Raw genomic sequence first — 26,003 nt, forward strand, 5'->3', positions numbered from 1 at the left:
TAAATTAAAGATGATGTACCATAGAGGCAAAAAAGGGAACAGTGAAAGTAACAAAAACTTGTAAAATACATTTTAATGGCAATAATTAAGTGTGAAAATAACCGAAGGATATACAGTGAAACCAAAAATTATTCCGAGACCAGATATAATTTGAGATTTTTTTTTACTAGTGGGTGCAAACTGGGAAAAAAAATTTAAGTTGAGGTTTTCATGAAGCTGGATGACGGCATACCCAGGAGACTACAGACTGTCGTTAAGGCTAAGGGTTGCCCAACAAAGTATTCATAGTTGTGTAAATACTGTCATACTAACAGCTGTCTGAATAATTTTTGGTTGATTGTAATCTATTACATACCTTTCTATCAAAATTATCTAACATTATCCAGATGAATTTGTTTAACGGAGTTCTTGTCATATTTTATTACCATTTTATAAACTATAGCGAATCAACTGATAATGTGAGATGTTGAAGGTGTCTGAATAAATTTTGGTTTGACTGCATCTATTTGAGAAATGAAGTTAACCAACTAACATTATACATACTCTTTTGGTTTCTGTACCCAATATTAAAAAAATGTACAAATGCAATAAAAATATTGGTATCGGTACTCTGTATCGGCAAGTACCAAAAATAAAAGTATCCGTATCGGCCGAGTACTGGAAAAAGTGGTATCGGTGCATCCCTACTTAAAATTCTTGTAAATGTTGATGACCTTAAAGGTAGACATGGACTAAATCCACAAATTGTGGTCTTTTCATAGTGTGTGTCTGTTGTTGAAGCTCTCTTGGTTCTCTCTTAAACTGTCTGGTCTAAATGCCATCTGGAGTGTTAATTGAGCTGTAAGTTTGACGGTGTATCAAGGTCTCCCATTGAAAGTGTAAGTGTGACGGGCTAATGGAAGAGGTCTTAAAAATGACTTGGATTTGAAGGTCTTTCCAAAAACTGAAGATGTATTTAGCTTGTCTTTATGTGGTACGACGGACGTCTCTAAGTGTCTGTTTTTATGTCACAGGGCTGTGCGTCCTGGAAGTGGTATTTTCCCTTTCATTATGCTCCGTTTGCCTCCGACTTCAAAGACATCAAGGGCATGTTCAGTGATTTCGAGAAAGGGACCAAACCGGTAATTTGAAACGCATTGCAACACTGAGCCAAAACAAATAGTGCATTAGAGTTTGTGTGTCAGTGCATTGTTCTTGTATTGCTGATGTGTTGACTATTGATTTTGACACAATTTTATCATATTTCTTCATTTGTAGTTCAAACCTCTGGAGCAGCTCATGGGTGTATTTCCTGCTGCCAGTGGAAACTTTCTGCCACAAATATGGAGAGCCCTTATGACAGACCCAGTTAGTGACAGATTTACTGTACCTCTGACAACTGCTTCATGCATTTGTATTATTAATTTATTGAAATTCTGTAATGCATTTTAAGTGATACAGAATGTAGAGTTGTATTTGATTTTGTAATTTTGGGAATATAATTAGATCATGAAGAAAAACAAAAAAAGCTTCTTTTTTTTTTTCTTCCAATACCCAATCGACAGATGTGTTCATTCCGTAATTTTCAGTTATATTCATTTATATCTATCATTAAATGTGCAAGACAAGCAGCTGGCAATTCTTCTCAAAATGCTATTTAAAAGTTACATTTAAAAATTTTCATTTTTAAAACTGGATAAATTTTATTTAATTTAATAAAATTAATTTAATTTTTCTTTTATATTTTTTACAAATTAATTGTTTTCTTTTTTTATTGTTTTATTCTATTTTATTATTTATCTAATTTTTAAAGTTTTATTTGATTTCTTATGTTTTTATTGTAGGATTTTATTTTGTATTTTATTTATTTTTCTTTGTTTTCATATTTTTATTTTACATTTTATTATATTGACATACATCTGGCACTGTAAGACTAGAAACATTTCTGAGTAAATGGCATGAATTCTAAATTTTTTATTTTTTTTACTGTCTTTAACAGCTATCCTCAATCATTGATTTCTACCCTGATGACTTTGCCATTGATTTGAATGGGAAGAAGTACGCCTGGCAGGGTCAGCACATAGCTTTGAGCTTCACAGTCTGAACAGAAATGACGAGTACTGTATTTTTTTTTCAATCGTTGTGATTTGCTCTTCTCCTCTTGACAGGTGTTGCTTTGTTGCCGTTTGTCGATGAGCGGAGGTTACGAGAAGCATTAGCAGACGTCTACCCTGATTTGTCCCCAGAGGAGGGTGAGGCATATTTGGCTTATTTATGAATGCCTAAATGAGGTCAACCAGAAATACTGGCCTATCATGTTGCATTATGTATTCTCTTTTTAAAAAAATAGTTTGACTAAGTGGTTTCTTTAGTTTTTTTTTTTTTTAAGCTGACTCTACCATCTGATGGTTGTTTTCAGTAAGAAGGAACAGTCTCGGAAGTGATGTCATATTTGTGGGGAAGTCCCACCCCCTTTGTGATTTCATCCGGGAGCTCTACCGTGCAGAATCTCATGAGGTACTGATCTTCCTCTATGGTTTTCTGTTGTTCTCGCTCATGTGAACCGAAACTAAATCAAATTAGAGCGAAATGATTAATACATTAATCATGATTTTGGCTTCCAATGATTCTAAAACAACATAATTCTGAATTGTCATTAATCCAGTAAACAAATTTTATTCTCTCTTTCTGAACCTTGGTGTGCTTTCAACCCTCCCTAAAAGCACAAACAAATCAAGAAATGTGTTATAATATATTATTTTTTTAAAAATCATTTTCTGTGTCTGAATATTTGGCACATTAGGGATGTTTTAGTATTTTAGATTATCAAACTTTTCCAACCCAGGAGTTAGTGTTATTTTAGTATTATTTCTATAGTAATTTTATGTGCTTTTGTCATTCTTAGTTTTCATTTTTTTTAAATGTTCTGAGAAAAAATTCAGTTTTAGTCATTTTAATTTAACTTTAACAAAAAATAGAAATGTTGCCTTGGCAACTAACTGCAATAAGTTTTTCCCCCCCCCCCCAACTTTTTATTATATTTATATATAAACACATTATTTTCCACATACTGTACATTATTGTTTCTCCTCTATGCCCCGCCTTTCTGAAACGCGTCGATTTTTACAAAGCTCATCGGTCTGAAAAGCAAGGTGTGCTGTGATTGGCCAGCTATCCAGTGCGTTAACATAAAACCATGTCTGCATTTGTGATCGGAGAAATGACAAACAACAAGCCCTACTCTACACTGCCCAAAAAACTCACTTTAAATATAAAAAATATCAAATATAAAAACTCTTTAAATATAAAAAGCGTACTTAGTCAGAGTCAGAACAGCCGGTATTGTAGTCTACTCTCCCAGGATCAGGAAACGGTCTTCTGTAAAATGTGTTGCACACATCTGAATATTTGGGTTAAAGTGTTCTGGAACAGTGTTGTAAATACAACTTAACCACTGATTTCTAGTCGTGTCCATTTTTGGAAGGCCAAACAAAATAGTTTTGCTTTCACAACGAAACACGGCGTCACACGTGGAGGCCTAGAGTGAGCGGCGGTGGCCTAGAGTGAGCAGAGGCCGGGGGCTAGTGTGAGGAACGACCGGAGGGCTAGAGTGAGCAGAGGCGGCGGGCTTGAGAACGGCGCAGCCGGCGGATTCGACGAAGGAGCGTCCGGAGGGCTTGCGGCAACCACATGTGACGACCCCGGGCTGGACTCCTCTTCATCCACGGTGAAAGCCAATCCGCAGCGCAAAGTTGTAGTATTTCCTCAGCGACCAGCACGGATCAGCTCTAAGCATGACGAAGCAGATATCGTCCTCTTTTGGAAGACCAAACAAAGTAGTTTCGCTTTCACAACGAAACACACAGCGCCTTCACGACATGGCAGCGGCGGCAAAAACAATACTACAGTGAGAATAAAAGTTACGCCTTCTTTCTTTGCGTGAACATTTGGGCGGCGTTATGCAAATCTTCACACTTAGTGACGTAGGTATGTGGGGGCGTGTTAGAACGAGCCGTTTTAGGTAGCCGTGGCTGACTTAACTTCTATAAAGAATATCTCTTTGGATTTGAGACTTTAGTCTTTGCAACTTTACAGATCTTTTTTTATGCACCAAGAGCTTGTAACACTCCAAAGAGAAAGGAAAAATTGAAATCGCATCATATGATCCCTTTAATAGTCTTAGTCACATTTTAGTCATTTGAGTCTTTCATAGTTTGTCTAGTTTTAATCGACAATGCCGACAATGCCGACAATGTCATTGCATTTTTGTCAACTTTTAGTCATTACTTTGTCAAACTACAGTTACCATTTATTTTGGTAGCTATTTTATATTTTGTTTTCAAAAAAAAAAAAGGTAATTAATTTCTCTCTCTAGAACAAATCAATTAAGCTTATGAGAAATTTGAATCAAGGATTGAATTTGGAAAAATAAATGATGACAATTTTCATTTTTGGGTGAACTATCCCTTTAACAGCAGTGAAAAGGGAGCAACTTATACAAATTATAGTTATATATATGTGTGTGTGTGTATATATATATTATAATTTTTGAAAAAGAAGCAGAATAAGACTAATACAAAAGAGATACAAATTAAACTCCTTTTTCAGATAAAGTAGGTTTACTTAATATATTTAACATATTTTGTTGATAATGACACATTAATGACACGGATGGGTACTTAATTAGGAATGCTGTCCCTTTAAGACGGAAGGCGTTCATGTTCAGTTTTCACCCACCTGTTTACATTCACTTAATCCATAACGGCTGTATTTACGTGAGATACTCTACACCAGGGATCCTCAAATCTGGCCCACAAGATCCACTTTCCTGCAGTTTCGCTCGAACCCTAATCAAACACACCTGAGCATGTTAATCAATGTCTTCAGGATCAGGGTCAGGGTTGGAGCTAAACTCTGCAGCGCATGGGCCCTCCAGGGCAAGAGTTGAGGAACCCTGCTCTACACGATAGACATTTGGACTGCTGTGTGTGTATTTGAGCACTGAGAGCTGATCGCGCGCTGTATATGAGAACTGAAGAAGTGGAGCCTATCCGCCTATCCCGCCTTCACTAACTTTGTTAATCGACAACGAAATGTGACTCCCGGGAAAAATGGGACGTCTGGTCACTTTATCCCTACCCCTTCGGGTGCTGAGGCCATTGTTTCAGATCGCTAGTTCACATTTTGGTAGCCTATCCATCCACTGCAGCTGCCATACTGAGACTAGATATGCAAACACCCCTTAACCGAATGCAATCCAATGACAGGGACGTACATTTTGAAGGACAAGACGGTAGCTTATAGGATGTATTTTTAATGTCCGGTAGTCCTCAAATAACAGTCACATCTCATCTTGTTAACGAAGGTGCGGCATAAATTTCGTCATAGTTTTTATCATCAGATATTATTTTTAGCTCGTCAACGTCTCCTAGTCACACAAAAAATGTTTAACGAATATTTTTCGTCATCGTCTTCATTGACAAAATTAACACTGGTCAAATGGAATCGCTCTGGACCAAAAGCTCAGTTATCCTTACAATCTCTGTCTGTAATTTTCCAATCCTCTCTCTCTTCAAGGACACTGAGATCCCTGCAGAACTTTGCCATGGAATCCAAGGTATATTAAATCTAGATGAAGACCCTATTCTACCAGATAAGTAAGGAGACAACCGATTTATCTCTTGTTTTTTGATGCTTTTCCGTGTTTTGCCATTACCTGGGCTGTGTCTGTTGAGGCACTTGAGACTAAAGCCTTACAAATCCTGTGAAACACCATTTTTGTTTTCTTCAGACCAGTGGAGTCGCCGATCCCAACACTGAGAGACATCAGCAGCAACTGTGCTATTGGGTAAGAGTTTGTTTTACACATTAACCGATTATTAGCCGATCTCAAAGTGGTCAAATATCATCTGATTCATAGGAGTGATCAGTATATAGACCTTTTTCTTTTAAGTTGCTATTTTTGTTTGGTTTATTAGTTTGTATATCAGTCTGAGTCATTTAAGCCCTATTAGCTACTCAAGGACTTGTGTCAGGCATTGAAACATCGGCCTTTCCTGCTCATATTTGCTGGTTCCTCTAGAGGTCAGACACGGCATGAAACCCTGAGATGTTCAACAAAACTTTAGATGAAGTCTGGATTGAGGCATTCATCTGAATGGCTCTGGAATGAGATCTGTCCAGGCGTTGCACTTAAATGTTTGTACTTAAATACTGATGGTTTCTGGTTGGCAGAATCAAATTCAAGGATCCGCAGTATGATGATGGGTTTGTGTTCAAGGCTGTTGTCCTACCAGGGGCGAAGTAAGTGCTGCACTATTCAATATTAAGACCTATTGAATATTTACATAAAAGCGAGTTTGAATGGGCTTTTCAATGATGCAGCGATGTTTTAATATTGTATATTTATGCATTACAATTTCTCTCTTCAGGATCCCTAACAAGGTTCTAAAACCGGGTGATTGGGAGCGGAGTAACCGCGGCCCATGGAGACCTCAACTGGGATTTAACCCAAACCGCCAACAAGCCCATTTGGACCAATCGGCTTTCAGAAAGCTCAAGTAAGTAATGAAAATCCCACCGAATCCATCCGTTTATGTGGTTGGGATATTGCATTTAATGCTTTTAAGTGGTATTGTGTAAAAAGAAATCAAATTAGTGTAATAGTTGGTATAAAACTGGCTAATTAAACATCTGGCGAATTCAGGCTTCAGTGACGAGAGATGAATTATGCATGCTGTTTAGAGGTGGTGTATGCAGATGAATGCCCACCAAAGACTTAATTTCTTAATGAAAGCTGTTATTGTGTTTGATTGGATGGTGCAGACAGGTGTTCTTGGACTTCAGATAATTCTGTGATCTCTAATTTTCAGTCTTTATTTCATTAAGACTGAATGTTTGGTATATTAGAGACATTTCAATATTTTAGATCGGGGTTATCAACCTTTTTCAACCCAAAGCGGTGTTATTTTAGTATTTATATTAAAATATTTATTAATATTTTGAATTAGTTTTTTATATTTTCAGTTCTCATTTTAATTTGTTTTATTAATTTTGTGCTTTTGTCATTTTAATTAGTTTTTAAATTAAAAACTAATATTAAGCTTAGCTTATCTTAGGCTTTTGTTTCCGTTTTAGTAAGTTTAGTACTTCAACTTGAACAATTTTATCATTGATGTACTATTGTTTTTCTTGATCTTTTTCAGTTTAATTTTAGTTTTTTAGTTTTATCACCTTTTATTTTTAAATGTTTATATATTATTTATCTATTCATTTTTACTATTTTAGGAGTTCAGCTTAAACCATTTTGTTTGTTAGTTGCCAAGTCAACATTTCTCATTTTCATTTAATTGATTTGTGAAATATTTTATTTTAGGTAAGTTCATTTTCTTTCATCTCTCTCATTTAATTGATTTGTGAAATATTTCATTTTAGGTAAGTTCATTTTCTTTCATTCTCTCTCTCTCTCTCTCTGTGTATAATAACATTTTTTTTTTTTGAATAATGACTCCAGCAATTAAATACGTTTTTCATCTAAATGTATACGCGCGCACATACACGTGTGTGTCTGTGTATATATATTGATTTTTTTTATGTTTTTCATCTAACATTTATATTTTATTTTAACTTCATTTCAGTTGCCAAAAACTGTTTTGATACTTTTAGTTTTACTTACTGATAGCGACCCAAAAATCTCTCTCTTAGTCTCTCAGCCAGTTCTGGGACAAACCAACCACCTATGTTACAACCAGTTAAATGCATTTAGAAATAAGTTTTTAATTATTTAATATTAAATTATATTAAAAAAAATTGAAAACCTCATGGACCTCCAGAGGCTAAAAACCCTGGTCTTTAACATATATAAACTTCTAACTTATGTTAAACTTAATGTTTTTTTTCTCTCTCTCTCTCTCTCTCTCTCTTCAGTCACTATGTGGACAGAAATCAAGGGACAGGTCTGTTTGGCTCTGGCCCACCTTTCGAGGCTCAGCATAGGGGTGGTCAGTACAGCAATGCCCCGCCCCCCAGAAACTATCACCAAGGAAACTACCATCCACCCCAAAGAGACCATTACCCTCAAAACCAATGTGAGTTTTTCACTTTCCTAAGCCTCTTTCAGACAGAGATTCTGGAAAATACACGGGTAATGTGTCTCGTGACTTGTCCCAGGATCGTTTGATTTTGGTTCATTCACACTGCCTCGTGAAAATTTTTTTTTACGGAATCTGTGTGTGTGTGTTCACACACATCCCGTAAAGACACGTGACATTAGGATATATGACATGTAATGTCACGTGTACCGTTTCACTAAGCTGGTGAACCTATCTCAGCTTCAGCATGGATCGTGAGGAGCTCCCTGATCTCTGAACACACAAGCCACTCTGGCAATGTTCCGGGATCAACACGCTGTGTGAAAGGGGCTCTAGAGTAAGACTGTGTCTGGCTGGATTTGTGTGGGGGAAGTCATCTTTTAAGATGATTGAAAAAAGAATTCTAAAAAAAAAAATGGTGGTTGTAATTACAAATGGAAAGTAATTGCTGGTTATTCGAGGTACTGCTAATCCCAATAATCCTTTGGATCTTAATAGCAGCATGACCATAAATATTTTTAGTTTTTAAGATCCAACCAATAAAATAATTTATTACTCAAATATCCAGCAAAAGTAACTTACTATGATGTGCAGTTCCTCATACCATGGCTTTTGTCATACAATCCACCATTATTCCAGTGTCCCAGAGACGGGTGTTGTGTCCAAGCAGCGTTTAATACAGTAGTTTGGTGACACTGAGGAACAGGAGTCGCTCTTAACGTGTACAGTGACCTTCTGTCCTCCTCAGCGTCTCTGTCGCCCCCGTGAGTGGCTCCCGTCTCCTGTGCTGCTCTCATCCGCTGTCACTTTGATGTACCAATTTGCAAGTTGATGAATAATCGCATCTGTAGGCGAATGGAAGCCGCCCTGCTGCCACTTGATGCAAATAGAGGTTTGGGGGGTTTAGCTGATCACTGCTGCTCTTCACTGGCCTGTGCGCTGCAGCCCTCATGCAAAACCCTCCAGTTAAACGTACAGCACGCTAACCGTCCTGTATGTCATTTATGTTTCTTTGAATAAGGCAATCAGAGTAAATATTCAGGATTTTTTTTACTTGCGATTCATCAGCTGATCTGCGATTTTAATTTATTTTATTAAATTTCTTTGTTAGTGAATTTTAATAGTGACTTAATGTCCGTTTTTTGATCAACTATTCTTTTATTGCTCAATTTTTAATTGTCTACTGTGGAACACAAAAAGAAATGTTTAATACTATGTTCACACTGCTCTTTTCCATATGATGAACATGGTTGGTGAAATTTTTTTTTTTTTTAATGCCAAGCTATACGTTTTGTTTTTTGTTCAGCAAAGATGCATTAAATTGATTAAATGTGACAGTAAATACATTTGTTACAAAATATTTCTATTTCAGATAAATTTTTTCATTTAAATTTTCTATTCAACAAAAAAATGTTTCAAGGTTTACACAAAAAAATGAAGCAGCACAACTGTTTTCAACATGGATGATAATCAGAAATGTTTCTTGAGCAGCAAATCAGCATATTAGAATGATTTCTGAAGATCATGTGACACTGAAGACTGGAGTAATGCACTGAAGATGCTGAAAATTCAGCTTTACATCACCAAAATAAATTGGGTTTTAAAATGTTCAAATAAGTTATAAAAATATTAGAATATATACGAGTAATGGCTGAATAATGGCATATGAGTAATGGCTTAAAAAATATTCAAATCGAATATAAAATAAATATAAAAAATGAATTAGTTACAATTAATTTGTAATATTATGTTATTACTGTTTTTGTTTTGTTTTTTATTCATGATGGGGATTTTGTTTCGTGTGTTTAATCTTTTTATTTTAATATTATTGTTTGATTTCAGCTTTTTCTTGCCATTTTTAAAATAGCCTTTAGTGATGACATTGCATTATGCAACCACTGACTTCAGAATGTTGTACGTGAGTCATTTATACTTTTTAATGGTGCTTTTTTTTTATTGTCATTGGAGCTCAACAGCCCCATTCCCTTTCATTGAAAGGAGCAGCATGAGCATTTTCCCAAACGTCTCCTATTGTGTTCCACCCAAAAAATTAGATTTTGCTTTTCTGCAATTCCACTCATCCTTCAACCGTCACGTAGTTGCATTGATAACCTCATGATGTTTTCTCCGACCTCTCTGCTGGTACTGCTTTTCTCTAGAGGAGTGTGTCTGTGTGCCGGATACCAAATCCTTGTTAACTTTTCCCAGCTCGCTGTCTGTCTCCCTCTCCCTCCTGCGGTGTCGGCTCAATGCGGAGTTCCCAAGATGCGCTGAAGGCTTTTGTTAACCCTAATCAAAACAGCTGGTGCTAAAGGACCAACTAGTGTATTACAGTCCTGCGGTCTTCATTCTATGGATATTGATAAACTGTATTGTAGAGGCTCATTACAGAGATCAGGGTCCATCTGTGTGTACGTCTGCGCTCTGGGACGATGTAATCCCTGCGTTAAGTTAATGAGAACACCGTTTACTGTTGTGTTTTTAATGCGTAATCCTATTTGAGCTTTGTGTCAACTGGCTTTAACTTCCCAACATTCAGTGTGTGGACTGTGGTCTGTGTTTATTGAGAGCAGGATGAATTGGCTGTAATTTTGTTTTTCGTTTGACTGGTTGTGAGATGAGCCGGGATGAATTAGTGTTTGATAATGGAGGTGTAAGTGGGTGGTCCGGCCTCTTTCTCTCTCTGGTCATTAGATCTCATACTGGATTTTTGGAGGTGTTTATTAGCTGCCGAATTAAACGTCTAGGACACCTGACAGCATCTGTTACATGCTGTTGATCACCTCAGAAAACTCTTCTTGTTTTTACAGTAATGCATATACAATAAAAGTTGATGGATGAAGACATTGTAGCTGAAATGCACTTATTTTCGCTGAAATACTTCTTTTCCATTGCTGAAGGTTTTTCTAAAGGTAGTACTAGTGGATGTTTAACACTACAGGTATGCTGCCTGTGTAGTGCATACAGTCTGTGCAAGTACTGGAAAAGCATTATTAAAGGTATAGTTCACTCAAATGAAACTTTACACAATTTACTCACCCTCAGGTCATCCAAGATGTAGATGAGTTTGTTTTTTTCATAGAAACCGATTTGGATAAATTTAGCATTGCATCACTTGCTCACCAATGGATGCTCTGAAGTGAATGAGTGCCATCAGAGTCCAAACAGCTGATAAAAACATCATAATAATCCACAAGTAATCCACACCACTCCAGTCTATCAATTAACATCTTGTGTAGTGAAAAGTACACTAGTACACTGACTTTTTTTCATGTCAAACCATTGCTTCTGGAGTCCTCTATCCATAAATAGTGCCTTCCCCAGTGAAAAAGTCCATCCCCTGTTGTCCTCCCACATCAAAATCCTCCAATATATTTGTTTAGAACTGTTTTGGACAGTTTCTGCTGGTAAACGCTGCTTGATCTGTGCACATTTCTCTCCTGATTCAGAAAACTTTTCCACTGGAAACATCAGTTTCAAGTTAAAAATGTCTTGATGGGTTTGTTTCTTACAAACACACAGCTTTTCACTTCACAAGATGTTAATTGATGGACTGGAGTGGTGTGGATTATTTGTGGATTATTGTGATGGTTTTATCAGCTGTTTGGACTCTGATGGCACCCATTCACTTCAGAGCATCCATTGGTGAGCAAGTGATGTAAATGCCACATTTCTCCAAATCTGTTCCCATGAAGAAACAAACTCATTTACATCTTGGATGACCTGAGGATGAACTTTTCCTTTATTGAATTTATGATCTTTAATGAACTACAAATACAAGTCACATTTGCAGTCATGTTTAAAATTTGACTGCCGTGTGCTTTCATAGACTTCAGTGAGTTTATTTGTCTGATTTCTTCATGAACAGAGGTTTGTCAACTGAATGCAACTTTTCTGTACACAGCAGCTTTTTACTTCAATCTAATTAAGCTTGATTGCACACCACTATCTCCATGTAAAAAGATTATCACGTTTAAATTCTGTTCACTTTTGTCCAATATTTTGTCCTGTTTTCTTGCTCAAAGCATGATTTATATAACTTTTAATTTGCTAGAAAAAGCCCTCTGTGCACTATCCCCATAAACTTCCTTTGTAAGTGCAGTAATGTAAATGCTGTTTTTTTTGTTTTGTTTTTTTTTAATCATTTTTGTTATTATCCTTATCTTTGTTAAAGCTCTTTGCATTGATCCCTAGGTCATTGTATTTAAAGCCATAAAATCCTGTCGGCTTTCAAATGGGGAATCATTTTTGTTTCTTTCCGTCATTACCCCACCTTCAAGCCTACATTTGTAAATGACAGCTTTCTCTTTTGGGCTGAAGTTCTTGTCTTTGTCCCTCTCTCTCACACACACACACACTCATCTCTGCTCCTGCCCCTATAAAACAAACGGCTCGGAGCCCTGCAGATGGTGATCACCTTGGCAACGGCGGATCAGGAAAGAAGCCGCTCGCTACTTTTTTTTTTCTTTTTTTTTAAAGTCTGTCTTTGTGAAGAACCTGCAGCACTGGAACTAGAGCACTTGAGATCGCCACAGCGCCGACTGATGAATGCTTATTTCATTTAGCACGGGAAGAAATGCAAATGTGCCACTTTTAACATCCCCCCCCCCCTCTCCCCCTCCAACACTAAATCCTGTTCATATTACTGAACAACACGATTCACTTCATCTCTCAAACTGTGTTCCCTGAAATTGGAAGCTGATACAAATTAGGTTAATGAATTCTATCATTTATGTATCATTAAGACCTTTTTCCCCGCTGTAACCTGGTGTGTGGCGGTAGTTGTTGATTTGCTTAATGTCAAAGAATGATTATACATTTCATTTTATAGAAAACATCCATCTCAGAAGTGCTTCATGTAGCGTTTGAAATATTATCTTGTTTAGCCAGTTGTGGCAGCTCTTCAGAAAATTATTGTAGTTTAAATTCAAGGTTCTGCATTAAAGCAAACAAATGAATTGGATTAAAACTAGATTTTTATTTATTTTTTATAGTGGTGTTTGCCTATCCAAAACTTGTTGTTAAAATGCTAGGGTTTTATGGATGGTTGCCTGCGTCTTCCTAAGGTGTTTTCAGTGCCTCTAGGTGGTTGCCAATGTGTTTTCAATGGTCTTTATTACTTTTAGTGTTCTAGTGGTTGCTAGGGCGTTTGTAAGATGTTTTTTTTTTTTTTTTTAAGTCCGGTCACCTTAAGCACTTTATACAATACAGATTGTGTCAAAGCAGCTTTACAGTGTCAAACAGGAAAATAGTTTAACAAGTTGTTTTAGTGCTGCTATGCAGTTGCTAAGGTACTAGGATGTGGTTGTGGTTGCTAGGATGTTCTAGGTGGTTGCCATGCTGTTTCTAAGATTTTTTTGTCCTTTGTCTCTTTTTGTTGCTAGTGGTTGCTAGGGTGTTTCTAAGATTTGTTTTAGTTGCTAGGATCTTCTAGGTCAGGGGTCTCCAAACTTGGTCTTGGAGGGCCGGTGTCCGGCAGAGTTTAGTTCCAACTTGCTTCAACACACCTACCTGGAAGTTTCTAGTATGCCTAGAAAGACCTTGATTAGCTGGTTCAGGTGTGTTTGATTAGGCTTGGAGTTAAACTCTGCAGGACACCGGCCCTCCAGGACTGAGTTTGGTGACCCCTGTTCTAGGTGGTTGCTCCGTAGTTTCTTAATGTCTCAAGTGAGTCCATCTTCAATGTAAATATCTGGGAAGAACATTTTTTTTCTTGAAAAAATAAATGTTCTTATAGCTATCATTTTCAATGTGTTTTTTTTTTTTTTTTTGACCTGAACCCAATTTTGCTTAAACATCTGGGAGGAATCCGATGTTTGACTTTTCAAAAAGGTGAAATCGCACCTCTCCTCTCCCAAAATTTGAGGAATCATTCGTGTTTCTATCATAGTTGTGCATGAATTTAACCACTACGTAGTTTTCTGTTCTGGAACTGCTTTAGTAAATGCCACAAAAAAAAAAACTAATTGCCTGCTTTCCTTTTAACAGATTCCAGACCACCTCCAGTGAACGCCAACGCCGCGTATCCCAGGTAAGATGTTTTCTCTTTATTCACAGTCACGTATGTTTAGTCCCGAAGGATACACTGCACCTGCGACAGTACATTTCCAGCTGGTCTGGATTATATGTCTCTACAAGCGTACTAGGGCTGAAACGATTATTCGACATTATCATCAACATCGACTATAAAAAAAATAAGTCAACAAATGGTGAATAGTCGTTAGAACTCATATGACTTCATATAAGAACCTGCAATAACGCGGTTTGACCAGTGTGGCGCTGTAGCGCTGGAATGTAATTCAGCATTCCCACATGCAATCCAATAGAGGACAGCACACTTATGAGACGTACAAACGAAGCTAGACTGGAAGGTTTTACAAAACTACAAACAAAAAAAGTGTCATGTGTAAAGGCCCTGATATAGTAATGGTTTATTTCTTTTCCATTCTTCACTAAGGGGTAAAGGAAATTCAATATACTCCATCAGTGCTTTACTGTATCCCACACTGCTGAGAGTGACGTTTAGATGAATATGTACATATGTGCTATGCGCTTTCCTCTCAATAACAAATTAAACGCATAACAAACAAGCCAGCGTGGGAAAACAGCAGTTTAGAAAGCATCTGATCATAGCGAAGGTGATGTTTGCACCAGCTCACGTCACGTTTATTTATAAGACTTTATCCAATAGGCTGCTTTAAAGCAAGCAGTTTTATAATATTAAACATCAAAAAACAGCATCAGTCGCTTTAGTTAGAATTACAACTTGATTTTCTGCTATAAAGCAGCTGTATGTATGTGTGTGTGTGTGTGTGTGTGCGTGTGTGCCTTGTACTAAGAATCACGATATGGCTGAATTAAACTAAGAAAGGCTATGATTTCATTGAATAAATATGAGCGCTGCAAGTCAAAACACGGCAGGGGTTTTTATATGAATGTATTTCTGAAGGGAACCGACTGTCTTCAGAAAAGTATTGATGCCATTTTTGTCATCTTACCTATGTATAATGCCTGATAAAGTGTAGTTTGAGTACTGCCGTTACTGGGGAAACTGCTATATTTCTGCCGTTCCAAAGTTACTGGCAGAGAATGAATTTGCGTTTTCAATAAGCCCATCTGCTGTTTCTGTTCAGACCAGTGTGAAAATCGACCCATGTTTTTATGCAGCAAAACACGCAGTTGTTAATGTGAACCAGTGGATTGATAAAAAGCTAATATGCTTAGTAAAAATCAGAACGAGACCGTAAGATATATTTGTTTTAAATTAATATAATAATTTATACTTTTGACTCATCCCTTATTACAAATTGGTTTACAGGCTGAAATGTGAAGCTTATTTTATGTAATTTTGTTTTTGTGAAAACCTGTATCTGAACTCTAAGCATTTTATTTTTATTTTTTGTGATTTTACAGTTTAATATGTTGCCATAGACATTGCCCTACCCCATTCATACGGTATTCATTTTATTTGTGCAGCTCTTTAAAAAGTTTGATTTTAAAAATCCTGCAGATACCCTGGAATAGGGCTGCACGATATATCATTTCAGCATTGATATCGCGATGTGCGCATGTGCAATAGTCATATCGCAGGATGTGCGATGTTTAGTATAGGCTACTGATTGTTATATTTATACTGATTGTTTTCTTTGCTCACACACAGACACGGTGTCTACACCAGATGTGACAGCTGTACATAGATATACATTTAGTAGCAGAGCTACTGCACGCGATTTTTCAGTTCTGGAAATCCATTTATCCTGTTGAAACTTCCGCGTCGTCGTGGAGCGCAGGTCACGGTTGCTTAGCAATGGCAGACGCCACAAAAGCGCAAGCTCCCGAGCGCTTTCAAAAAGGAGAAAGCGGCACGACTGGCATTTTCCCACGTGTTTTTAGGCGCGACATGTGAATGGCCCCAAAGTCTGTCAACACTGGACGCGACAAAGCGACCGTTGCCAATCATTTGAACTTTGTGTCAGTACGTCATAAAGTGAATGCAGCATCAGCTTACTGTCGGGGATTTGTCGTGCCACATCGCATCCAGTGTAGACGGACAGCATCACTGATTATTATGGGTTCATTGTTTTTTGTCGCGTCGCGCCGCTCGCGTCCGGTGAAGACATGGTGAGAGCCCCACAGATGCACGTGAACACTAATTTCTGTTCACTTCTGCATCTATTTGTGCCTGAAATACTGTGCTCTGCAAGTATCCTTGTAAGCACAGTTGCTTAGGTGAAGGGAAACAATTGAGAAAGAAAATGGATGTGTAACAGTATATTTGTTTACAGCAGTTTAATGTTCCTGAGTCTTCCTGTATTATGAATTTTGATCAAACAACAAAACAAAGAAAAATCACTTCTGTAGCTTTAACAGATTTATTAGATTTAATTTATACAGTGAAGACTATGCAGTGTTATTTTACATTTGATTATTCAATTTCTGTACCTGAATACTGTTAGACTTACCTGAAAAATATAAAGCACTGCTTATTTCATTTGTATCGTTGTTCTGTTATTTGACTATGCTTGTAACATGTTTATTTCCTATTCTGATTTACTCACCTACAAAATCACCCCAATCATTGATTTTTTTAATTGATTTTTTTCCCAAATAAACTATTCAAGTCATGTGGTGTTTTTTTCGTACTTTATCGCAATATATATCACAGAAAAAGAAAATATCGCAATGTGAGTTTTTTTCCAATATTGTGCAGCCCTACCCTGGAATAATCAGTCAAAACCTACTGATTCATCTGTCAAATAATCCGTGATTAATTGTTCTAATAATCATTAGATTAATCAATTATCAAAATTATTTTGTTGCAGCCCTGAAATGACCGAACAGACTCCAGTTACCTTTCCTCTCCCGGTGTTAGTGGTCTTCCTGTGTAGGATACGAGTTATTGATGTTCTTCCTGGGGGGGCCGGACTGAATTATTTTCTCTGCGCGCTAAACAAATGTTCTCCTAAAGAGGTTTGCAGGGCTTAATGAGGCAGCACTAATGCGGTTGCGCTTCACCGTCTCTTGTGCACAGGGGCCACTGGGGGCCGCACAGAGCCGCCATTGATTCTGGCTCCAGACCACTTCAGGGACTAATCAGCTTCTTTTGGTTCAGCTTTTTAGGCCCGGCAGCCCATTGTGGCCCTGTGTCACCTTAGGTCAGTAGTTATTAGAGCAGCAGAGTTTCTTTAACCGTTCGGGACGGAGCCGAATGAAACGCACAAGGAACCTGGAGGAGGGATTATGGATTCCTCAGGAAGATTGTGAGCTGCGTCAGTAATGAGGGATGCTGATGTCCGCCTCTCTTCTGTAGATTTTGGGAGGCGTTTGTAGGTGAGCTGGTTTACGGTCATGCCCAGGTTACAGCCGTGTTGTTTGTAGCATTCAGGAGACGTTAGACTAGTTTTGATGGTGACGAGTGAAGTGGAAATCAAAGAATGAGCTGGCCTTTGCATTTCAAAGCCACTTCAGCTGAAATCTCATTATTTGTGCTGCTGGATTTGAGATCTTTGTGGTTTCAAATGAAAGATTAGGGTTGCTGTGGTCTTGGTAAACCAGAAAATATCAGGGAATGGTGAAAGTGATCATCCAAGCCTCAAATAAATCATGAAGTTTAATAAATTGTGGAAATATTTTTAGCTAAATATACAAGTTTGAGGTCGGTGAGATTTTATTTTTTTTACATTTTTGAAGTCTCTCTAGCTCAACGAGGCTGCATTTATTTGATCAAAAAACAGTGAAATATTACATTCCAAATAACTGTCTATTTGTATATATTGTAAAATGTCATTTATTCCTGTGATGTAAAGTTGAATTTTCAGCATCATTCCTCCAGTCTTCAGTGTCGCATGATCCTTCAGAAATCATTCTAATATGCTGATTTGCTGCTCAAGAAACTTTTCGTATCAACAGTTATGCTGCTTCATATTTTTGTGGAAACCATGATTTTTTTTTTTTTTATAGAAATTTCAAATGAAAAACATTTATTTGAAATGGGGAAACCTTTTGTAACTTTTGTAAATGTCTTTTGCTGTCAGTTTTGATCAATTTAATGCATCCTCGCTAAATATATTTAGAAAAATTTGAATAAAAAATATGAAATTTAAATATATATTTTATATAAAGGATATATGTTGGTTTATTTATTTACTTATTTTAACATTATCCAGTCCTCACAAATGACTGGAAATTAATCATTAATTCATGGAATGTCTGGCAAAAAAATGTGAATTTATTTTATGTATTTTAATATGTATTTTTCTAGATGTGCTCTGGAAACATTTAAATCGATAGGAATTGTGCTTTTTATCAGGACTTTTTTTTTTTTTTTCTTCTTGCTCCGTTTGTGATTTTTCTGAAGCTTCCTGAAGACTTTTTTTCTCTTCTGTGTGACCATTGTGTTTGCTGACGAATTTGCTCTGATCTCCACAGATTCCAGCATGGAGCTCACGGTTGGGATCGGGCTATGCAGTCCCAGAGCACTGCGTACCAGCAGAACCAGGAGAGAGGACGAGGAGGATGGAGACCCCCTCACAACCAGCAGGACAGCCGCGGGGGAGGACATCAGCAGGTCTGACCGCCTCCTGATCATTTCAGTGAAAACACACAGGCATAAAACCTCATGCTCATGGAAAGCTCTGCTTGTCTTTCAGGGGTTTGGGCAGGGTTATGGGTTACCTCCACCGTCACAACGCTACAACTGGAACTGAACTCTCAGCCTTATATGAAAGAAGGCTTCTTTTTTTTTTTTTTTCAAGTAAACATTGTCTTTTTTGGGCTGTTGATTTGTAAAGTTTTGTTTTTCTTGTTTTACTGACAAAATGTTCTTATGTACTGCTTTTTAAGTATATGCCTGTAAAACTTATGAAATACACATAAGAGACAAGACTGCGGAGTTTCGCTATTTTCTTTGTGTTTGTGTTTTATTAAAAATTCATTAGATTTCCGTTTTAATCATTTATTTTAATGCAGATCCATTTATAAACTCCCAATGCATAGCTGTGGTGAGCGGAGTCCGTTTTTGTGTTGTATTTGAATCTTTAAATGAATATTAATTTATAGATGCAGGTGGAAATTGAGAGCGTTTAAAATTAGTCTTGAATTAATTAATGGATTAAACCATAATAATACACAGTCGACTGGAATGCGTATCCATGAGTAAATCTGCTATTTTTAAAAAAGCTTTCCTTTTATTTTTGACCTATTAGAATATATATATTTTTTTGTTTTGGGTTTTTTTTTTTAAAGTAAAATCGACCAATGCAAAAGGTCAGTATACACGCATTTAACATATGTAATAATTTTGGAAACAAACTAATTCGTTCTTATTGTTAAATAAGGAAATGCATTTAATTTGCTATATATATATTTATTTAACTTTGCTCTCAACATTTATAGCAAATAAAAGTACTACAAAATATCGGTGTTTATGTCCTAATTGTATCTAAATCGCCTCCGATAAGCTCTTTAGCAAGCGTTTTACACAATTAAATTCAGTGAAATTTCACTCAGAAATGCTAGAACATTTCACAAGTAATTACCAAGAAACGGTACTTAACACTGAATTAAACGTGCAATTTTGAAGTAGAAATAGTTTTTTTTTTTATTTGCGACTTCGTGGGGAAAAAAACTATTTTAGCGTATATTCAGTCTAACCTTTTAGATTTCCTTGGTCTAATTTATAATTACTATAAATAATGCTATATTTCTCTCTCTCTTTTAAGCTAGTATTTTTAGACCTTTAATGCATAATAATTGCTGCTCGGTTTGAGGAACAAAAATGATTTAATACTGAATTCAAGTGGTTCTTTCATAGTTGCAGCACTCATATTTATTTTGTTTCCTTTTAAACTTACAAAAGACTTGGAGAAAGCATTCTTTGTCCAGTGTTAGATATGTACACAAAACATTTCTTCATCTACAGCTTGTATTTTACAAAGCAACAAAACTGATGTCGGATTAATGGCATCACGCTAAACTAGTCTTCATCACACACTCCTCCTCCTCCTCATCCGCTGGAGAGATTTTCATTCAATAATGATTTAAAGTTACAATCCATACAATTCACGTGAGGGTCCGCGCACCGCTGCATCAGACGAGTGCCGTTTAAAAAAAATGAGTTATTAAAAAAAAAGTCTTAAATGCAATTATCGTTCCCGTCCGTTGCAGTATCCTCCCATGGCGCTGTGCGAGAACTGCGAGTGCGGCATGTGGTAGGTGTTATGGCTCATGCTGTGCTGCTGCAGGTTCGCCTCAGACACCTGAGTCTGTCTGTACAGAGGAGACGCCAGGCACGCGCTGCTCTCCATGGCTGCAAACTTCTTGAAGGTCTCCTCGATCGGGCTCAAAATATCGCTCACTGAGAAAGGCGTTGAGTGTTTTGGGCTGAAGGACATGGTTCAGCCCGCGAGCGAGTTTGCTGAAGCTGCCACAAGCCCGTGGATGTGCGCGCGACGTGTCCGCCGTGCGTAACCGCGTTCTCTGAAGTCCGAATGTGCGTCCTGGAGAAAGAGGCGAGCCCTGGACGCTCTTATTTCTGCCTTATTCCCGTCAGACTGCGGGGTTACGACAAACACGGGGGGCGGAGCGACGAGCCAAACGAGCCATCGACATCCCAGTAATTGCAGAAAATACGCAAAGAATGCCAACGGCTCCGCTCGCAAATTTGTATCATTTTGAGCTTCCAAGTGGCGTCAGCTTTTTTTTTTACATCAATCTATAGCTTTGGCATTTTGATAAGTGGCGCTCACAATCTGAATTCTCCTCCAAACATCGGAGATTTCTCTTTATATGAACTTGAGAACTCGGTTTGACATGCAATGCGCAGGAATCGGACGCTCAGGTTGTACCATGTCGCTTGTGATGCTAGTTTATGCTAAAATCACAAGGATGTGACATTTATTTGCTTTGAAATTACGGCACCAACCATCAAAATGAACTATAATTCAGTGCGTTCTTATTCAACCGAGAAAAAACCTTTGAGCTAAACAAAGCCTAAACTATGTCTTTTCGATAAGTATGCAATAATTGTAAACGTTATCAAACTATTCTTAAAACACATAAATGGTTTAGTAAATTATACACGCGTTTTGGTGTTTTTATTACAAGATCTGGTAACATATTGAAAATCTGTGGCTAGAAATGTGTATGCAAATTGAGGACCCTTTAACCCTGCAGAATATGAAGTCAGAGGGCATGGCCAACAACCACAAAACACAGCCGTGTGTTTCCAGCCCCACAGTCCGCAGAGAGCAACGTGCAACTAAAATAGCAAAGGAAAAAGTTTCTAAAAAGAGAATATTCGTGCATTTCCTGCATTCATTGCCTTGGATTTCTGCAGGAGTCAAAGGCAGAGGTTCGAAACGAAAGCTCACAAATACACAGGTAATCAATCAATATGTGCTAGTTTATTGTAGTTTAAGAAATGATCTGGACGAAAACACAAAGCAAAGCATGTTTCACTGGATGCTTCCCAGCAGCGGGTTAGAATCGAGTTTATTCGAATTCCTTCCTGATCATCTGTTTTAGTTTGCTAAGGTCTTAACGTCGCACGTTTTGATATTCAGATGAGTTCATATGGAAGAGGATTAAACCTTGAAAACGTTGTTTTTTTTCGTAAACGAACGAATAGCTATTCCCGATGTTTATTTGGCCGTGTAAATCTACATATTATAAGCACGCACGATAAAAGAATTGAGATTCAGAAAAGGTGATGTTTTATTTATTCAACCACAACGCTGGAAATGCAGACTAAAGCATGTTTAAAACGCCACCGCAAATAAGTCCTGAAACAGTTGCATTATTTCCACGTAATGTCATGAAACATTTGGAGAGGTCAGGAACGCATGGCGCGCCGCGCCTGTAACGAGGTTCATAAATCGCACGGGTTATCTACATTTTGAAACACATGCAGACCTGAAAGGACTTCGTTTTTAGGTGTGTTTGATATGAGAAATAAATTGTAGAATTTTGTGCAATTTAACAGAACGGTTTTCTGAAAAAGAACGATTTTAATTGATTGCGTCAGATACGAGGAGAAGAAACAAACTCTCACGAATTGTTAGTACTCTATTATTTTTGTTTCTTGTGTTTTTGATCATTTGTATATGTAAAAATATGTCAACCGTGACTTTTTGTCATCACAGCCGAGGTTAATTTTCTGTGCGTCATTAAATCATAAATCAGTTTTTGAATATTTGTGTCTGAGAGGTCCAAATCAGAAAGCAGAAAATGACTTTTCTTTGTTTAATCCCCTTCATTTGATCCTCCAAAGGCTTGTGCACGGTGCATCTCCAGGTGTACATGTGGCACAGTGGCGCTCTTGAGGACGCATTCCAGCCTGTGATGAGGTGAAAGGTCCAACGCAAGTGACAGAGCACTTAAACAGCCTTTCTTCTGCTGCCTCCCGCAATTAATGTCATTGAAGGACTGAAATGATGCTAATAGTTAGGCAGAAAGCCTCTGGCTGTGTGGAAACACATGCATCTACTCAGTTTGCCATTGCATTTTAGTCATCGCGTTTATAAAATGTGTAAGTTAAGCAGAATTCCCTGCAGTGATTTCAAATGAGGTACGGTCTGAATGAATGATAATAAAATCATTAGTTTTAATGCCTCTACATATTTCTTTATGAGCTCCGCGAACAGATTTGTTTGTCTTAATTTGGACTTGTAGGCCTTCGGTGCTTAGACTCGATTCTATATCTTATTAAATTGTAAAAAGACCAAATATGGTACGTTATTTCTAAACGACTATTCGTCATCAATTACGTAAAGGTTTATTATATATAAAAAAACAAAATTAAAGATGGAGAGCATGGCAAATGCTTTCAAATAAAATCCTTTTTTAACTCTTTAATCTATTTGATCACTTCCTTGCAGTTTGGGTAAGAAGCTATTTAAAAGTTTTCGATTAAAGCCTGTTCTGATTTTTTTTTTTAAAGAGGATTGCATTTTATTTCCCTTGGTTGTTTGTTCACATTAAATGTGGGCTGTTTGCTGCGTATCTTTACAAAAACTAAAGCCTAAAGACCGTAAAACTCTACAGACCACTTACGATGTTTAGAAAGTTAAATACAGGATTTCACGACCAGATGAGCTGCTGTAATTCTATACAGTTCCTTATCGATCATGTTTTTTTTTTCTACAGAACTCCAAATGTGGCCATTCTTTGCTCGTACATGTGCACAGTGCATGTTTATTATTCTTAAATCTATAAAACATGCAATAGAGTATAGAATTATATACCATAGGCTATATGTACAAATTATATAAAGCTTTACAAATAAAGTGTGTTTAATATAGTCAACAAACAAATCATCTCCACTGTAACGTTGTTTTAGAATATCTCGATGTCGCCAGTGTCATCTTTAAAAATGAGGCTGATTATTTGTTTATTAAAAATGCACAATATCCACTGTGACTTCTCAAGTAAAACACGAACGTCCATGTTAAATAAACACATCTTCTGTATATTCAAAGAGTACATTTGTATTTGTATTTTATTCAGGGTAGTGAAATAGAATGTTTATGGCTAAATCATATTTATGCTTAAATCAAATAATACATAATATGAGGTTTTTGATGAATTAAATAGCTTTCAGTCGCGAAAAGTTGCGATGGTTGCCCCTCTTAATTTAAGCTTCCGTCACGTGAATTAGAAATTAAGATTTCATGAAACTTTGCTGTGCAAGAAGAAACACTAAACCGTAAACACACCATATCGACATTTTCCAGTATTTTATATTAAGGAAAATTGTACTGAATTATATGTATTATTGCATGGATAAAGAATCCGTGATTGTGGTGATGAATTCATGTGTGATAATTGTGATATGTGATAATTATGTTGTTGTTTTTTATAGAACGCTTTCATTGTATTTCTCTCACTTTGTAGCCAGTATGTTTTCCAAGTAAAATAATTGTACTGTGTCTAAGTAAATTACGCTATAATGTTGTTGTAAAATTATGTAAAATATATGTAAAATTCTTTTTTTTTTTCATCTGCCAAGAAATTACGCCTGTTAATTTACATTATAAAATAAGGACACTAAACCAACTTGCAGTAAAAGCTTTAAGGGAAATCTTGTACAATTTTATCCAACCATACTGTCTGTAAATGTATGAAATATTTGAACAAGAAATTCGACAAATTATTCATATAATTTATATGATGATAAGATGTTTACTTATTTAAATATACATCTTACAAATTAATCTATGTAAATATTCTTCCAAATATATCCGAAACAAAATGTAGGGTTTTTAGGCCATGTTCTCTGTTGAATTCACATCTGACCTCTAATCTCCTCCCCCTCTTCAGCTGAGCTTTCCATCGGTTCTTTCTCACATACCTACCCACCTTCTCTCCCTCTCTTTGTCCTTCCTCTTCCCCCTTACCTAAAGCAGCAAATCTCTCATGCTCTCTCTCTCGGGTTTAAATGAGATGAGCAGGAGGCCAGGCAGCTGAGCTCCTGCAGCATTTGAAGAGGCGACCCACTCTGCCCACTTTAAAGACTCGGTTCAGACCACCTGGCATCCCCACAGCTGACCCATATCACCCCATCAAACCAGTCCCTGCATAGAGTTTATTTTTTATTTTTTTCTAATAAGTTTGCTGTTCAGGTTGTATTTGGTTTGGTTTAAACTGTAGTCAATATAATTAACTTTATATATATTTTAAAAACGAAAATAGAAGTCTATTGAATATTTCCTCATTTTGATTAGACTATACAGTAGTTATTTTTGCCAATATTATATGCTAATGAATCATACCAATAAAGTAGGATACACTGAATTGGAGACAGATATATAGACATACAGGTAGACAGATAGATAGATAGATAGATAGATAGATAGATAGATAGATAGACAGACAGACAGACAGACAGACAGACAGACAGACAGACAGACAGACAGATGATAGATGATAGATAGATAGATAGATAGATAGATAGATAGACAGACAGACAGACAGACAGACAGACAGACAGACAGACAGACAGACAGATAGATAGATAGATAGATAGATAGATAGATAGATAGATAGATAGATAGATAGATAGATAGATAGATAGATAGATAGACAGACAGACAGACAGACAAAAATATATACAGACAGACAGATCGATATATCCAGTCCCTGCATAGAGTTTTTTTTTTTTTTTCTTCTAATAAGTTTGCTGTTCAGGTTGTATTTGGTTTTATTTAATCTGTAGTCATTATAATTAACTTTATATATTAAAAAAGAAACTAGAAGTCTATTGAATATTTCCTAATTTTGATTAGACTATACAGTAGTTATTTTTGCCAATATTATATGCTAATGAATTATACCAATAAAGTAGGATACACTGAATTGGAGGCAGATATATAGACATACAGGCAGGCAGGCAGACAGATAGATAGATAGATAGACAGACAGACAGACAAACGATAGATAGAGAGACAGACAGACAGACAGACAATGGATAGATAGACAGACAGACGATAGATAGATAGACAGACAGACAGACAGACAGATAGATAGATAGATAGATAGATAGATTGACAGACAGACAGACCGATAGATAGATAGATAGATAGATAGATTGACAGACAGACAGACCGATAGATAGATAGATAGATAGATAGATTGACAGACAGACAGACCGATAGATAGATAGATAGATAGATAGATTGACAGACAGACAGACCGATAGATAGATAGATAGATAGATAGATTGACAGACAGACAGACCGATAGATAGATAGATAGATAGATAGATTGACAGACAGACAGACCGATAGATAGATAGATAGACAGACAGACAGACAAACGATAGATAGAGAGACAGACAGACAGACAGACAGACAGATAGACAGACGATAGGTAGATAGATAGAGATACATACATAGATAGATAGATAGATAGATAGATAGATAGATAGATAGATAGATA

At 36.8% G+C, this 26,003-nt stretch overlaps 2 protein-coding genes across 3 annotated transcripts in view; one reads left to right on the top strand and one right to left on the bottom strand.

Annotated features, from left to right (window-relative positions):
- LOC107559134 (5'-3' exoribonuclease 2-like) overlaps nt 1-18,843 on the top strand; it is a 41,954-nt gene extending 23,111 nt beyond the window's left edge. For both annotated transcript variants that reach the window (XM_016242869.1, XM_016242870.1), the window contains exons 19-31: nt 1,014-1,121; nt 1,258-1,347; nt 1,979-2,051; nt 2,148-2,231; nt 2,399-2,496; nt 5,557-5,636; nt 5,771-5,827; nt 6,214-6,282; nt 6,411-6,539; nt 7,906-8,066; nt 14,058-14,100; nt 18,498-18,636; nt 18,719-18,843. In XM_016242869.1, coding sequence (XP_016098355.1) covers nt 1,014-1,121; nt 1,258-1,347; nt 1,979-2,051; nt 2,148-2,231; nt 2,399-2,496; nt 5,557-5,636; nt 5,771-5,827; nt 6,214-6,282; nt 6,411-6,539; nt 7,906-8,066; nt 14,058-14,100; nt 18,498-18,636; nt 18,719-18,775 — 1,188 coding nt within the window. In that variant the 3' untranslated portion in view covers nt 18,776-18,843. The remainder of the gene's footprint in view (nt 1-1,013; nt 1,122-1,257; nt 1,348-1,978; nt 2,052-2,147; nt 2,232-2,398; nt 2,497-5,556; nt 5,637-5,770; nt 5,828-6,213; nt 6,283-6,410; nt 6,540-7,905; nt 8,067-14,057; nt 14,101-18,497; nt 18,637-18,718) is intronic.
- Nucleotides 18,844-20,212: 1,369 nt separating this feature from the next.
- On the bottom strand, nt 20,213-20,609 carry LOC107559087 (thyroid transcription factor 1-like). The gene has a single exon (XM_016242815.1). It carries the CDS (start codon nt 20,459-20,461, stop codon nt 20,213-20,215), a length of 249 nt encoding a protein of 82 aa, XP_016098301.1. The 5' UTR covers nt 20,462-20,609.
- Between the last annotated feature and the right edge of the window lie 5,394 nt (nt 20,610-26,003).

The sequence above is a fragment of the Sinocyclocheilus grahami genome, unplaced genomic scaffold (genome assembly GCF_001515645.1).
Source record: "Sinocyclocheilus grahami isolate Dianchi unplaced genomic scaffold, SAMN03320097.WGS_v1.1 scaffold674.1, whole genome shotgun sequence".
In the NCBI taxonomy this organism is placed as follows: domain Eukaryota; kingdom Metazoa; phylum Chordata; class Actinopteri; order Cypriniformes; family Cyprinidae; genus Sinocyclocheilus; species Sinocyclocheilus grahami.